General features: G+C 34.8%; 1 protein-coding gene across 2 annotated transcripts in view; it reads left to right on the forward strand.

The window, feature by feature from the left end:
* LOC114049604 (serine/threonine-protein kinase MRCK alpha) overlaps positions 1-14,923 on the forward strand; it is a 410,500-nt gene that overhangs the window by 368,421 nt on the left and 27,156 nt on the right. For both annotated transcript variants that reach the window (XM_027870863.1, XM_027870864.1), the window contains 6 exons: positions 181-243; positions 691-1,284; positions 2,196-2,293; positions 3,445-3,529; positions 7,512-7,635; positions 8,980-9,097. In XM_027870863.1, the coding sequence (XP_027726664.1) occupies positions 181-243; positions 691-1,284; positions 2,196-2,293; positions 3,445-3,529; positions 7,512-7,635; positions 8,980-9,097 (1,082 nt within the window). The remainder of the gene's footprint in view (positions 1-180; positions 244-690; positions 1,285-2,195; positions 2,294-3,444; positions 3,530-7,511; positions 7,636-8,979; positions 9,098-14,923) is intronic.

Raw genomic sequence — 14,923 nt, forward strand, 5'->3', positions numbered from 1 at the left:
TTATTGTAATTAATTTCTTTTCTATTTTATATACTGCACCTGCAATTCTTGTTAACCTTTATTTAAATTTCTGTCTGGCAACTTATTATTTGTATTAGGACACTTACCTAATTTACCCTGCTGGTTTTAAGTAGTATTTACTATATGAAAATTCTTGACCTTTTTATTTATGTGTCATAGATCATGAAAGAATAGCTCTGGGAAATGAAGAAGGGTTATTTGTTGTGCATGTCACAAAAGATGGTAAGGAAAAACTTTATTATCTTGGATAACTTTAAACCATATGTATCAGGAAAAAGAAAACTAACAGTATCAAGATTTTATCTTTTGTTTATTTTATAACTGAAATTTTACAACTCTTTTTTTTTATATGTTTACAGTTTTAAATTTTCCAGTGCTCCATGTTCCCTGTAGGGTCTAAAACTTCAGTTATTTTTCTTACTTTATCATCAGTAATAATTAGAATTAAGTACTCAGATGGCAATCTTATAGGTGATAAAGCTGGGAATACAATTTTGCTTGAATTTTTCATAATTATATTAATGCCACCAGAAGTAACAACCAGAAAAAGTGTTATTTCAGATAAATTATGTTTATATATAATTACAATGCAATGTTTATGCTTTCACATAGAACCATAATATAATATTGTCTGTCTTAAGTAATTTATTCTAATTTTTATTTGTGTAGAGATTATTCGTGTTGGTGACAATAAGAAGGTTCATCAGATTGAACTCATCCCAAATGAACAGCTCATTGCTGTGATCTCAGGACGAAACCGCCACGTGCGACTTTTCCCCATGTCTGCTTTGGATGGACGAGAGACTGAATTTTTTAAGCTGGCAGAGACTAAAGGTTGCCAAACCATAGCTTCTGGACAGGTGCGCCATGGAGCTCTTACCTGCCTGTGTGTGGCTATGAAAAGGCAAGTCCTCTGTTATGAACTAAATCAAAGCAAGACCCGTCACAAAAAAATGAAGGAGATCCAAGTCCTGGGTAATGTCCAATGGATGTCAGTCTTCAGTGAACGACTCTGTGTGGGATTCCAATCAGGATTCCTCAGATATCCTTTGCCTGGAGAAGGCAATCCACACAGCTTGCTCCATCCAGATGACCATACACTGTCGTTTATTGCACAACAGCCAACTGATGCAATCTGCGCGGTCGAGATCTCCAATAAAGAGTATCTGCTGTGTTTTAGCAGCGTTGGAATATATATTGACTGCCAGGGCAGAAGATCAAGACAGCAAGAACTGATGTGGCCTGCAGTACCATCCTCCTGCTGTAAGAGTTGCCTACCTGTACCTACCTTATCTTTATTTCTCTTAACTGCCCTATTCTACCAGAATTAATAACAGGTTTCAGGTGTTTTGTTTTTTTTTAATTAGTTAAAGTTTTTCCAAAATATTTACCATGCTTCTTCAGGGACCATTAATAGTAAGTGTAATGAAATTAACTCTAGGCCAACAGAATTAATATTTAAGGCTGTAATGATATAAGCTAAAGACCTAAAATTAATATCTGTATGTTGCATTGGGATAATTACCTTGGATGGAGTTTGAAATTATTTTGTGGTTAATTATCAGTCATTTCAGTCGTATCTGATTCTTTGTGACCCCATTTGGGATTTTCTTGGCAAAGATACTGGAGTGGTTTGCCATTTCCTTCTCCAGCTCATTTTACAGATGAGGAAACTGAGGCAAACAGGTTTAAGTGACTTGCCCATGATCACACAGCTATTAATTTTCTGAGGCCAGATTTGAACTCAGGAAAATGAGTCTTACTGACTCTAGACCCAACACTCTATCTTCTGTGCCACCTAGCTGCCCTAGATGTCATTATACTCACCCAAAATATAGTTAATAAAAATCTCATGATAACTATAAATAGGAAAATAACCACTAAGCTAATTAATTTATTGTTAACATCAACAACCTACTGCATATAGGGCAATAGGATAGATTCAAAGTTTATATAACACTGGTATCTACTTTCGAGGAGTTTAAGGGTAGTAGTTTGTGTGTGCTGAATGCTGAATGAAATACTTAAGAAATAACTCATTCTCATATCTTGGAAAATGTATTGTGTACTTTACTTAAAATGTATAATATATCTAATCTTTAATAAATAGCATAATTAAAGATACTTGGTTAATTTTAAATTTTAAATGTGCTATTGTCCCTTATTCCCCTTAGGTTACAATGCACCATACCTCTCAGTGTACAGTGAAAATGCAGTTGATATATTTGATGTCAATTCCATGGAATGGATTCAGACAATCCCCCTCAAGAAGGTAATTCTACAATGTAGTTAAGCAACAGTGTGCTACACTCCTAAAGATATTTGCTTCGTGAATTACTGATGGAAAATTGAAATGTTAGGAACAGTCTTTAGGAAAGACGAAAAAAAGTTAAGAGTTGAAAGACAGAAAAAATAGTTGATAATTTGGAGTCTTCTTTACAAGTAAGGGGAAAAATTAGTACAAGAGGAACAAATGATAAATTTTACTATAGGTATATCAATATGTACCATGGACTTTGTTATATTTGATTCCATCATATAGCTGTGACTATGGCTGCTTAAAAACTATATTCTCCTACCTTTAAGATGAATATAACCCTCCCTCCCCCATATTGATTTAAAAAAAAAAAAGGACCTCGATCATGTATAATCTTTAGTTTATGACTGGTTTCTGTTTATTAATGTAATATATCTTTACAAAGAGCTAAACAGTTATGAAATTTGTGGCTAAGGCAGTGGATAAACTTCTCACAATTGAAAAAGTTAGGATTTTACAGGTTCAAATTTTTTTCAAAAAAACATTTTTTTTCATGTTACATCACAATCTTGACAAATAGAAAATTGCCATGCTGAGAACAGCCATTTGAGTGAATAAGAAGGATTTCATAAAGATATATTTGTACACCATGCTATGCAGGAGGAAAAAAAAGTGTCAAATTACGTTTCAGTAATTGTCCAATTTCAAAATTAGTTCTTTATAAAGAATAAAAAACTGAAGAAATAAAAAATTGGCCTTTATCTCACTTTAACATTTTTAAGACATTATGAACTTGCACAAGAGATATATTATTGTTTTGTCACATTAAGAGTTGTAGTCACAAATGACTCCAAAAAGGCCATTTTAATTAAATAGTTTATTTCATTTAAAGGAAAAGCACTTGTAAATAATAGACATATTTTATCTGAGATTCTTATTTAATCTTTGTGAGTTGGTATTTCAAGTTCTGTCTTTCATACCTTCAGAGTCAGAATTAATAGCATCACTCTACATTTCTCACAAGTTATATTTGAGACTGCAATTTTTGTAGTAAGAAGGATGAAGGGAAATTCTTAATGGTGTATATTCATTAATAATCTAATAGTTTTACAATCTGATTTTGTATTAATTTGTTGAAATAATCATTTTCTTTTTTGTTATTTTAGGTGCGACCCTTGAACACAGAAGGATCATTAAACCTTTTAGGGTTGGAGACAATTAGATTAATATATTTCAAAAATAAGATGGCAGGTAAGGGGGAAATATAGTCTTAATGAAAATACTTATATAAAAATAATCTCTTTGTGGATGTGACTTTTGTGATTGGAAACTATGCCATACCAGAATCAGCTGAAAAACATGGGCTAGCCAGTCTGGAAAAAAGAAGTATTAATGGTAGGGAGAGCGAAAGATGACAGCTTTTTTCAAGTGTTTGAAGGACTGCAATCTAAGAGAGATATTAGATTTATTCTACTTGGTCCCAGAGATGAGAACTGGGAGCATAGTATGAAAGTTGCTGAGAATCAGATTCAGCCTGAGCTTCTTGAGAGCAGGGGAGTTTTCATTTTTTGTCTTTGTTTCTCCACCATTTAGCACAAGTGCTGGCACACTTACTAAATGTCCACTCACTGGAGATATTCAAGGAGAGGCTTAGGTTGATGTATAAGAATTTTTGGTCAGGAATCAGGGCAGACTAAGGGGTCTCTGGTAATCTGAGATTCTATAGGGCTATTGTAATAGTTTTCTTTATTTGTTCTTAATGGCCAGAACTTAATGGACTTTCCGAAGTATGTCCCTTCATTACTTAATTCATTACTTAATAATAGACTGTCATAAAGCCCTCCAATTTCTAAATTCCCCCCAAAAGAAATTAAATCGTCTCTGTTGGGCTAGCAAACTATGTTGAAATGGAAAGTTATGATTTGATACAATAAATTTGTCCTAGAAATTCATTTCAAATCAGATTTATTTCTTGAAAATACATTTGAGAGCTAATATAATCCTATATTTTGAAGATGAAGAAACTGAGGGTTAACGAAATTATGTGGTTTGCCCAGAGTTCTACAGGTGGTTAAACCAGGAGTGGAGTCCAGATGCTCTGACTACAGACTCATTGCTTTTTCTATTATATCACTGCCTTCCAGCAAAAATGCCATATAGGAAAAAAAAATGCCATATAGATGTGTATGACTAGGGGACAATTGCTCATCCTACAATCAGCAACTGAAGCAACAAAGACTGCTGAACAGAATATGTAATTATATACCATTTAAAGAAAATACCAAAACACAAGAAAACTGAAGTCAAATTCAGTGGACAATGTTGATACTAAACTACCAAAGTTAAAGCATATAACCTCCATTTCTCTTAATAATTAGTAACTAAAAGGGTAAAGAATGGCATTAATAAATCACCCGTAAATCAAATTAGGTAGTTTTGCTGAACTGTTTTCAGCCAGGGAGTGGTTTGGGAGTTTAAACTTTTTGGAGGGATTTGTATGAGTATCTATTGGAAGGTGTTGCTTGTGTCAAAATATAGTATATCAATACAGAATTATATTATTAATATGCCTGTAGATTATTCAGGCTTAACGTAAAACATTCTGCCTAAATTATTGGTCATTTTATTTTTCAGATGGCATGAACAAGGAGGCTTATAAGGTTGATTTTATGGCCATTTAGTTAGACATTCTGGTAGCTAGTTCTACCATAAAAAAAAAATCTAGGAGACAAGGCAGGCAATATGAATCATTCACTTGGCCCTTAAAGCACATATTGCCATGGAAATAGTGGCCAATGGGAAAATCCACAGAAAAACCATTTTACCCATGTTATAGCTGAACACTAGTTGTAATGATATTAATAATGCTATTTTTGTTGTTTAGTCATTTTTAAGTCATGTCTGACTCTTTGTGACCCCTTTTGGGGTTTTCTTGGCAAAGATACTAGAGTGGTTTGCCATTTCCTTCTCCAGCTCATTTTACAGATGAGGAAACTGAGGCAACAGGATTAAGTGACTTGTCCAGAGTCACACAGCTAGTTAGTGTCTGAAGCTGGATTTGAACTCAGTTCTTCCTGACTCCAGGCCCAGCAATCTATCTACTGTGCCACCTAGTTTAGCTGTAGTGCAGGTTAAATAGATTTGGGGGGCTGTCCCAGGCATATATAGGAGCGGTACAGAGGTAAATCTGGTCAAGGAAATGATAGTCATATTAAGGGAATTCATAAATTAAGAATCTAGGAGTCAGGGGCAGCTAGGTGGCACAGTGGATTGAGCTCCGGCCTTGGAGTCAGGAGGACCTGAGTTCAAATCTGTCCTCAGATACTTGGTACTTCCTAGCTGTGTGACCCTGGGCAAGTCACTTAACCTCAATTGCCTCACAGAAAAGCAAAAAAAAAAAAAAAAGAAAAGGAATCTAGGAGTCAGACATTGTCATGACCACTTCTGTTGAATGAAGCTGCTTCTACGTCCTAACCTAAATCACAGTAACATTTCTTTACCAACATATTTGCCAGATATTGCTCTTTCTATTTCCACAACATCTCTGACAGCTGACCCCTTCTCTACTCACACAACTACCACTTTAGTTCAGGCTCTCAACACTTTTCCCTTAAACTGTAGCAGAACTCTCCCAAAGAAGAGTGCCCGAGGACTCACCCAAGGAAAATGCCCTCTTTTGTTGAAAGGAAAAGCACCCTCTCTATCTCCCATTCAGAGTAAGGAGGAGGAACCCCCTTGATTCCTCAAGGGGAGTGGTCCAGGAGGAAATGGGGTGTAGCCTAGTTATTCTACTTGGCTAGAATGTTAACCCAAACTGCATTTTTAACTATTATAGTTTCTTAGGGATTCTTATAAATGTTACCTGAAATCATCTTGGGACATTGATATCAAAAGACATTAGCAGCTATTCCATTTTAGATATTTCTATCCAAGCTAGAAATGCATATTAGATTAATGTTAAATTAAAGAGAATTGTTTCTAGCAGATTTGTGCCAATTTTGTTTTTTGACAACACACAGCCTGGCCATCAAGGAATTTGTAATCTAATCCCTGCCCCTTCTCTTTATTATACTAATCTCTTGAGGCCTTTCAAGACCCATATCCTTCATGAAGCCTTCCCCTACAACTCTAGCCCACATATCAGGTCCTTTTTTTGAGTACCTCCTAGCATTTGTTTTGGTCTTTTGTCATGGCAATCTGTTATATTCAGTTGAGAACATTGTTATGTATTTCATTCTTTGTTTCATATCTTGCCTTCCCAACAAGATTGTAAGCTCTTTGAAAACAAATAGTATTATAGATATTTCCCCTACAGTACCTGTAGTGTTGAACATTATAATAGTTGTTGAGTAAATACATGTTTAATTTACTTCAATTGAAAAAAACAGTCATTTTACAACCTGTTACCTTAAAGCAGGATTCTAAACCTATTATTAAAAATTGATTTTGAAATGTACATTATGTACTCTAAAAGTATACAGTATATACTTAGATAAGATGACATTACATATACATCCATTGAAAATTATGAGTTCTGCCACAAGCCAATACAAGACCCTATTTAAATTATTAGAGATAGGGTTCATTTTGAAAATCATTCATCTTTTCTAATATTTATTCTCTCTTAGTAAAATTTTGCAAGTCATACATAAGTTGTTAGTAGCTGTTTTATACCATCTGAATGTCATCATGAGGGTGCCATATCTTAATTTCTAATCATAACATCCAGAACTGGTCCAGCTCTGTCATGAATACATCATATTTCATAAATTCATTGTCCCTCATTTTGTTTTTTTTTTTTATGGTAGTTTTATCATAGCACATCCTTATAGCATAGTGTAGTGAATCAAGTGCTGAACTTGGAGTAAGGCAAACCAAGATTTGAATCCCACGTTTGATACTTATTGGTTGAGTAAACGTAGCCAAGTCACCTGACCTCTCTAAACCTCTGTTTTCTCATCTGAAAAATGAAGATAATACATGGAGTACTTAATTGACAGGGATGTAATAAAGCTCAAATGAGATAATATTTGCAAAATGGTTTGCAAAACTTAAAACACTGTATATAAATGTCCTTTATTATCATGATGAAAATAATAATTCCTTGACATTTGCAAATTTCTTTGAAGTTAATGAATAAAAGATAAAAGCAGATTAGCAGATTATAGAGCAATGTTGTTGAATTTTTCAAGTTATTTGCTAATTAAATTCAAACTCATTTTGTTTTTAATAGAGGGGGATGAGCTAGTAGTCCCTGAAACATCAGATAATAGCCGGAAACAAATGGTTCGAAACATCAATAATAAAAGGCGTTATTCCTTCAGAGTCCCAGAAGAGGAAAGGATGCAACAGAGGAGGTCGGTATTTAACTTATATTTGTCTTCTGTCCATGCCTGTAGGCCCTGAAGGACCATTGTTTGGTGACAGTGCTGTATTATTTGTGTGAAAGCCAAAGTCAGTCTCTGAAACTCTGTCAGACACCTGTGTGTGTGTCAGTTCAGCAATGTGTTTTATCTTGTCTGTATAACTTGAACTAATTCTTCTATGGTTGTAAAGATGCATTAGATTCAAGTATATTATTTGGATTTCTAAATAAATGTGTGCAATAGCTGTAATTTGAAATGCATGCCTCCACAAATTGGGTACATATAGCACGTATGTGTGTATATACTCTAAACTGTACATATGAAGAGCTCTAATAAACATTTTATAAAAGAAGAAATGACACTAAATGTAAATATGGATTAAATACCTTTAGACTCTGGTTCTGCTTTCCTTTATTTAAGGGTATTACTCTTGTACAGTCTGTGAATTTACTATAAGATTTTTCATTAATGGTGTATTATCTTGCTAACAGTTTTGCTGGAATTTCTGTAAATGTATAGGCAAAAAACAGGTAATGATTCCACTTATATATAGAAATATCTCAAATGTTATAATTTTTAACGATAAACAATAAAACAGTCCAGAATTGTCTGGGGCAGAGATTTTTTTTTTATGTCTTTGACTGAATGAGGTCCTATTTTCCACCAGAAATTATGAGTTATTTGAAACTTCTTCAAAGAGGTGAATATCTTCTTTCTCTACTCACTCAGTTTTCCATTGAAAAGGTCCTGGATCCTTTTCTTATAGTTTCTGTGTTGCCTTAAGAAAAGCACTAGCTACAATATAAAAGCAGAAATGTTAATTTTTAACTCTGAATGTCAAGGTAAATTTGGGGGATATTTTATTTACTTTGTTGTTGTTGTATTATTGAATGCCTAAATGATATCTTCCAAAACACTGCTAAGGTAATTCTAATTCCAAACATGAACAATAGTGCAGTATTATTCTAATTATATTTTTTTCTGTCCTTTGGCTTCTCCAACTTCGAAGAAGAACCAGGTCACCATTGCATCCCCCTTCTGCATCTTTTCTTGAATGTGATCTCAGCTCACTCTGACTGTTAATTCTCTGCCTCAGTCACGATTTGGAATTTTTATGGGTGCATATATTGGCTTGCAAGACAGAACTTCCCCTCTTCCCTTTCTGCAAGTTTGAGGCTGACATAGAAGAACAACTGCACTAAGGGTTATCCTTCATATTAACATGAGCAATTTCTTAGATGGTTTCAGATTTTTTTTCTGAAAATGTACTTGTTTCTGTAAATGCCCAGCTTAACTCATAGAACGAGTGTCTAAATTAGGCATTTTCTCTTACAGGGAGATGCTTCGTGATCCAGAAATGAGAAATAAATTAATTTCTAACCCAACTAATTTTAACCACATAGCACACATGGGTCCAGGAGATGGAATACAAATCCTGAAAGACTTGCCCATGGTAAGAAAAAGGAAGAATAAGTAAGAATCAAGTGAGTTTGCACATTAAAAGAAAAATAAGAAGTTGGTTTTAGAACTGTGTATTGCTAAAGTCTTGGTAGAATGAGTTTGCCTAAATATATTTAAATACATGTAACACACCTGGCAAGATAGATTGTAATGTGATTTTGCTGTAGTTGAAAACAAAATATATGACAAAGTTTTCATTTGGTTTCCAACCTAGAGCTGCTCTGGGCTTCAGGGAATGTTCTCCCAGGGCATGCTGTAAGTTGAGAATTTACATCAAACTCCATAGCTAAATTTAAAATTTAGTTGCTAAACCATTCTGAGTATCAAAACTAAATTATCACTAAAATTTAATATAGGAAGCTGGTCTCTCTACCTAAATCATGGAATCAAGTCACCTAGATGTCAATTAATGACCAAATTAAATCTTTTCCTCCTATTTAATGGTCACAGACTACTTAGAAAATACTTAAGTAAAAAAAAATTGGCATTTTAACCATTTTCTGTGTGTGGATCAGTGTGGGATAGAGAAAACCATGCTGAATTTGGAACCCAGATTGCTAGGTTCCAATCCCACTCCATAATTTTAACAGCAATGGTACTCTGGGCAAGTCACTTTGCTCCTTCCTTTGTAAAATGGAGGTGATAACAATTGCACTTCCCAGCTTGAAATGTTGTTGCTCTACTTGTCCCGCCATGCTTGAAACACTCTTCCTCTTCTCTCACTACTGACTTCTGTGGCCCCCTTTTAAGTCCCTTCTGTATGAAGCCTTCCCCAATCCCTCTTAATTCCAGTGCCTTTCCTCTGTTGATTGCCTCCTATTTATTATATATGTATGTATGTATTTATTTATATATTGTCTCCCCATTAGATTGTAAGCTCCTTAAGGGCAGAGACTTTTTTTTGCCTCTTTTTGTATCCCTAGCATTTAGCTCAGTATGTGACACATAGTAGGTACTTAATAAAGATTGATTGATTGACTAATAGAATTGAAAATTTAAGAAAATCAAGTTAAAAGTTGAATGGATTTACGAGTTATATTTCATAGGCTTAGTGTCTTGATGAACTTTAATTTTTAGCTAAACTTTTTGAAATTTAGTTAAATTTTTATTGCACACCTTACACGTGCAGACCATAGTACTAGGCATTAAAGATGGTATATAAGACATAAAAAGAGTGCTTGCTGTAGGATATAAAATCTGATTGGAAACACCATGTGAAATCACTTGAGTAATTATATCGACATGTACAAAATAACTACCTCATTTATTATAATTTTTTCAGGGGTGGGGGACAGACCTGTGGTTTCATTGATATAGGGAACCTTAAATGAAGAAAATAACTTCACTTCTCAGGGTGGATCCAAGATGGTGGAGTAAAGAAGCATTCAGCCAAGCTCTCCCAACATTCCCCTCCAAACAACTTTAACACCTCAAATTTTTAGAGTGGCAGAGCCAACAGAAGGTCAGAGAGAGACATTCTTCCAGCCCAAAACAACTTAGGAGGTCAGAGGGATCTGTAACATGGAAGTGGAGGCTAACCCATAGCCCATGTGGATGAAACACCAATGGTGGGACTAAGCAGTTGTGACAGAAGCAACAGCAGCTTTAGGAATTTTCAAGCCAAGGATGGTAAGGGGGACCTGGCAACTGTTCATAAAGAGATTAGAGGGTACCCCTGGGCTAGCACTGTACATAGGACCAGATGCTGTTTGGCAGCTCCATTGCCTATGCCTACTTCTGGATCATGGTTCAAGGGCAGAGAGGAGGAGCACTTTCAATCAAGAGGGAGTGGAAATTCTGAGGGTCAGTATCACTTCCAGCCCCAAGAGATCAGAGATCCTGAAAGACAATATCACTTCTGGGCCCAAGGGAAGAGGGGCCCTGAGGAACAGTATCAATTGCAATTCCAAGGGATCAGGGGCCCTTCCTGGGTAGAGACCAGAGTGTAGACCAAAAGAGCAATGACCACACCTCTCCTTAGATGACATCACCTGGGAAGCACAGAAAACTTCCAAACCCTCAGAACTAGCTCTGAAAACAACAGTGCAAAAAAAGCCTGAAGCTTGACACAGAGCCTTGCCGCCTGCCACACCAGGAACAAAGCCCAACATTAACATAAAATTCCAAATCAAGATATAGGATGGAAAAATGAGCAAACAACAAAAAAAGAACCTGACCATAAAAAATGACTATGGTTATAGGGAAAATTAAGACACAAACTCAGAAAAAGATAATGAAGTCAAAATGGCTACAAGCAAAGCCTCAAAGAAAAAATGTGAATTGGACACAAGTCCAACAAGAATTCCTGGAAGAGCTATAAAATTATTTTCTAAATCAACTAAGAGTGGTAGAGGAAAAATTAGATAAAGAAATGAAAACAATGGAAGAAAATTATGGAAAGACAACAGCTTGGTAAGAGAGGCACAAAAAAAAAATACTGAAGAAAATAACACCTTAAAAAATAGAATTGCCAGATGGAAAAAGAAGTACAAAAATGAACTGATGAAAATAACTCCTTAAACATTAGAACTGGGCAAGTGGAAACTAGTGGCTCCATGTGACATTAAGAAACAATAAAATAAAGTCAAAAAAGAGAAAAATAGGAGAAAATATGAAATATCTCATTGGAAAAACAACTGATCTGGAAAATGCAATGAGGAAAGATCATTTAAGAATTAGGGCAGCAAGATGGGACAGTGGATAGAGTGTTGGGCCTAGCATCTGAGTTCAAATCTGGCCTCAAAAACTCATGGCATAACCTTGAGCAAGTCTTTTAACCCTGTTGGTCTCAGTTTCTTCATCTGTAAAATGAGCTGGAGAAGGAAATGGCAAACCACTCCAGTATCTTCATTAAGAAAACCTCAAATGGGATCATGAAGTCATGTGTAACTGAACAACAAAATTTAAGAATTATTGGATTACTTGAAAGCCATGAACAAATAAAAAGCCTAGACATTATGTTTCAAGAAATCACCAAGAAAAACTGCTGCAGTATAGTAGAATCTGAGAGTAAAAGAGAAATTGAAAGAATCTACCAATCACCACCTGAAATAGATCCTAGAATGAAAACTCCCAAAAATACTATAGCCAAATTTCAGAGCTCCTAGGACAAAGAGAAAATACTTCTATCAGCCAGAAAGAAACTATTCAAATACCATAGTGCCATAGTCAGGATGACACAAGATTTAGGAGCTAACATATTAAAGGAGCAGAGTGCTTGGAATTTGATGGTCCTGAAGGTAAAAGAGCTGGATTATGACCAAGAATAACTTACCCAGAAAAATTGAGTATAATCCTTCAAGGCAGGAAAAAATAGATAATTTAATGAAATAGAGAACTTTCAAGCATTCCTGATAAAAAGGCCAAAATTGAATAGAAAGTTTGACTTTCAAATACAAGACTCAAGAAACACAAAAAGGTAAGCATGAGAGAGAAATCATAAGGAAATCAATAAGGTTAAACTGTTTACCTTTCTGTGTATCTTCTAAGAACTTTATATCATTATTAGGGTGGTTAGAAGGATTCTAAGAAGAAAAAGGGTGCAGGAATCAATTGATTATATTGGAGTGACATAAAAAAAATGGATAGGCAAGAAAGAGGGATGCCCTGGGAGAAGGGGAAAGGTGAGGAAGAATAGAGAAAATTGCCTCAAATAAAAGAGGCTCACAAGGAAGAGCTACTCCAGTGGACAGGAAAATGGTGGGGACAGGGCAGGCAATGCTTGCCTCACTCACATCTAAATTAACTCAAAAATATATAAATACTCAAGTGGTAATAGAAATATATCTTATCTAACAGGGTAGTAGGAGAGAAAAAGGACAAGAAAAATGAGGTTTGATAAAATGGAGAGCAGATAAAAGAAGGCAGTGGTCAGAAGCAAAACAGGCTTTAAAGTAGGGACAGGATAAAAAGAGAGAAGCATAAACAGAATGAAAGAAAATGCACAGTTAGTAATCATAACTGGTTATGAATAGGATGAACTCACTCATAAAATGTAAGCTGATAATATAATGGATTAGAAACTAGAAACACACTTGAAATAGAGAGACACACACAGAGTTAAAATAACAAGCTGGAACAGAATATATTAAGCTTCAGCTGAAGTTAAAAAAAGGCAGGAGTAGCAATCAAGATCTCAGACAAAGCAAAAGCAAAAACAGACCTAGTTAAAAGACATAAAAAGGGAAATTGCATCTTGTTAAAAGAAACCATAGACAGTGAAGTCTTATCAATATTAAACATATATGTACCAAATGGCATTGTTGTTCAGTCATGTCTGACTCTTTGTTGACCCCATTGGACCAAATGGTATACCATTCAAATTCTTAAAGGAAAAGTTAATTAAATTACAAGAGGAAATAGGAAAACTATACCAGTGGGGGACCTCAACTTTCCCCCATCTCCAAGCTAGATAAATTTAACCATCAAAGAAGTAAGAAAGAAGTCAAAGAAATTAATAGAATATTAGAAAAGCTAGATATGATAGACCTTTGGAGAAAATAGAATGGTAATAGAAAAGAATATGCCTTTTTCTCAGTGGTTCATGGCACCTACACAAAAATTGACCACGTATTGGGGCATAAAAACCTCACAACCAAATTCAGAAAAGCAGAAGCATTAGATATACTCTTTTCAGATCATAATGCAATAAAAAATTATATTTCTTAAAGGGCCATGGAAGTATAGATTAAAAACTAATTGGAAACTAAATCTAATCCTAAAAAATGAGTGGGTCAAAGAACAAATCATAGAAACAGGCAATAATTTCACTAAAAAGAATGATGACAGTGAGATAGCATTCCAAAATTTGTGGGTTGCAGCCAAAGCATTTCTTAGGCATACATCAATAAAAGAGAAAAAGAAGAGGTCAATGAATTGGGCATGCAACTAAAAAAGCTAGAAAAAAAATTTAACCCCCAATTAACCACCAAAATGGAATCCTGAAAATAAAAAACCAATTGAACTAGTAAATAAGCAAAACTAGGAACTGGTTTTATGGGGGGAAAACCCCCCAAAACTAGGAACTGGTTTTGTGGGGGGAAAATAAAATAGATAAACTATTGGCTAATTTGACTTCAAAAAAGAAAAAAAGCAGATCACTAGTATCAAAAATAGAAAGGGTGAATGCACCACCAATGAAGATGAGATTAAAGCAATTATTAGAAGTTATTTTAGGCAACTATATGCCAGCAGAATAGACAGTCTAAATGAAATGGTTGACTATTTACAAGAATATAAATTACCAAATTAAATTAACAGAAGAGGAAAAAGAATACATAAATAGCCATATCTTAGAAATAGAAATTGAACACACCATCAGTGAGCTCTTAAGAAAAAATCCCCAGGACCAAATGGATTCACAAGTGAATTGTACTAAACATTTAAGGAACAATTAATCTCAATACTATATAAAGTATTTGAAAAAATTAGTGAAGAAGTAATCCCTCTAAATTTTTTTTTTTTTTTGCTTTTTGGTGAGGTGATCAGGGTTAAGTGACTTGCCCAGCGTCACATATCTAGTAAGTGTCAAGTCTTTGAGGCCGGATTTGAACTCATATCCTCCTGACTCCAAGGCCAGAGCTGTATCCACTACACCACCTAGTTGCCCCTAAATTCTTTTTATAACAGAAATATGGTTTTGATACCTAAACCAGGGAGAACAAAAACAGAGAAAGAAAACTATTGACCAGTTTCCTTAATGAATTTCAGTGCAGTACTAGCAAGAGATTACAGCATATCAAAAAGATCATACACTATGACCAGGTGGGATTTATACCAGGAATATAGGATTGGTCCAGTATTGGTAAAACTATTCATT

This window comes from Vombatus ursinus, unplaced genomic scaffold (assembly GCF_900497805.2).
Source record: "Vombatus ursinus unplaced genomic scaffold, bare-nosed wombat genome assembly UNPS02014798.1, whole genome shotgun sequence".
NCBI lineage: Eukaryota > Metazoa > Chordata > Mammalia > Diprotodontia > Vombatidae > Vombatus > Vombatus ursinus.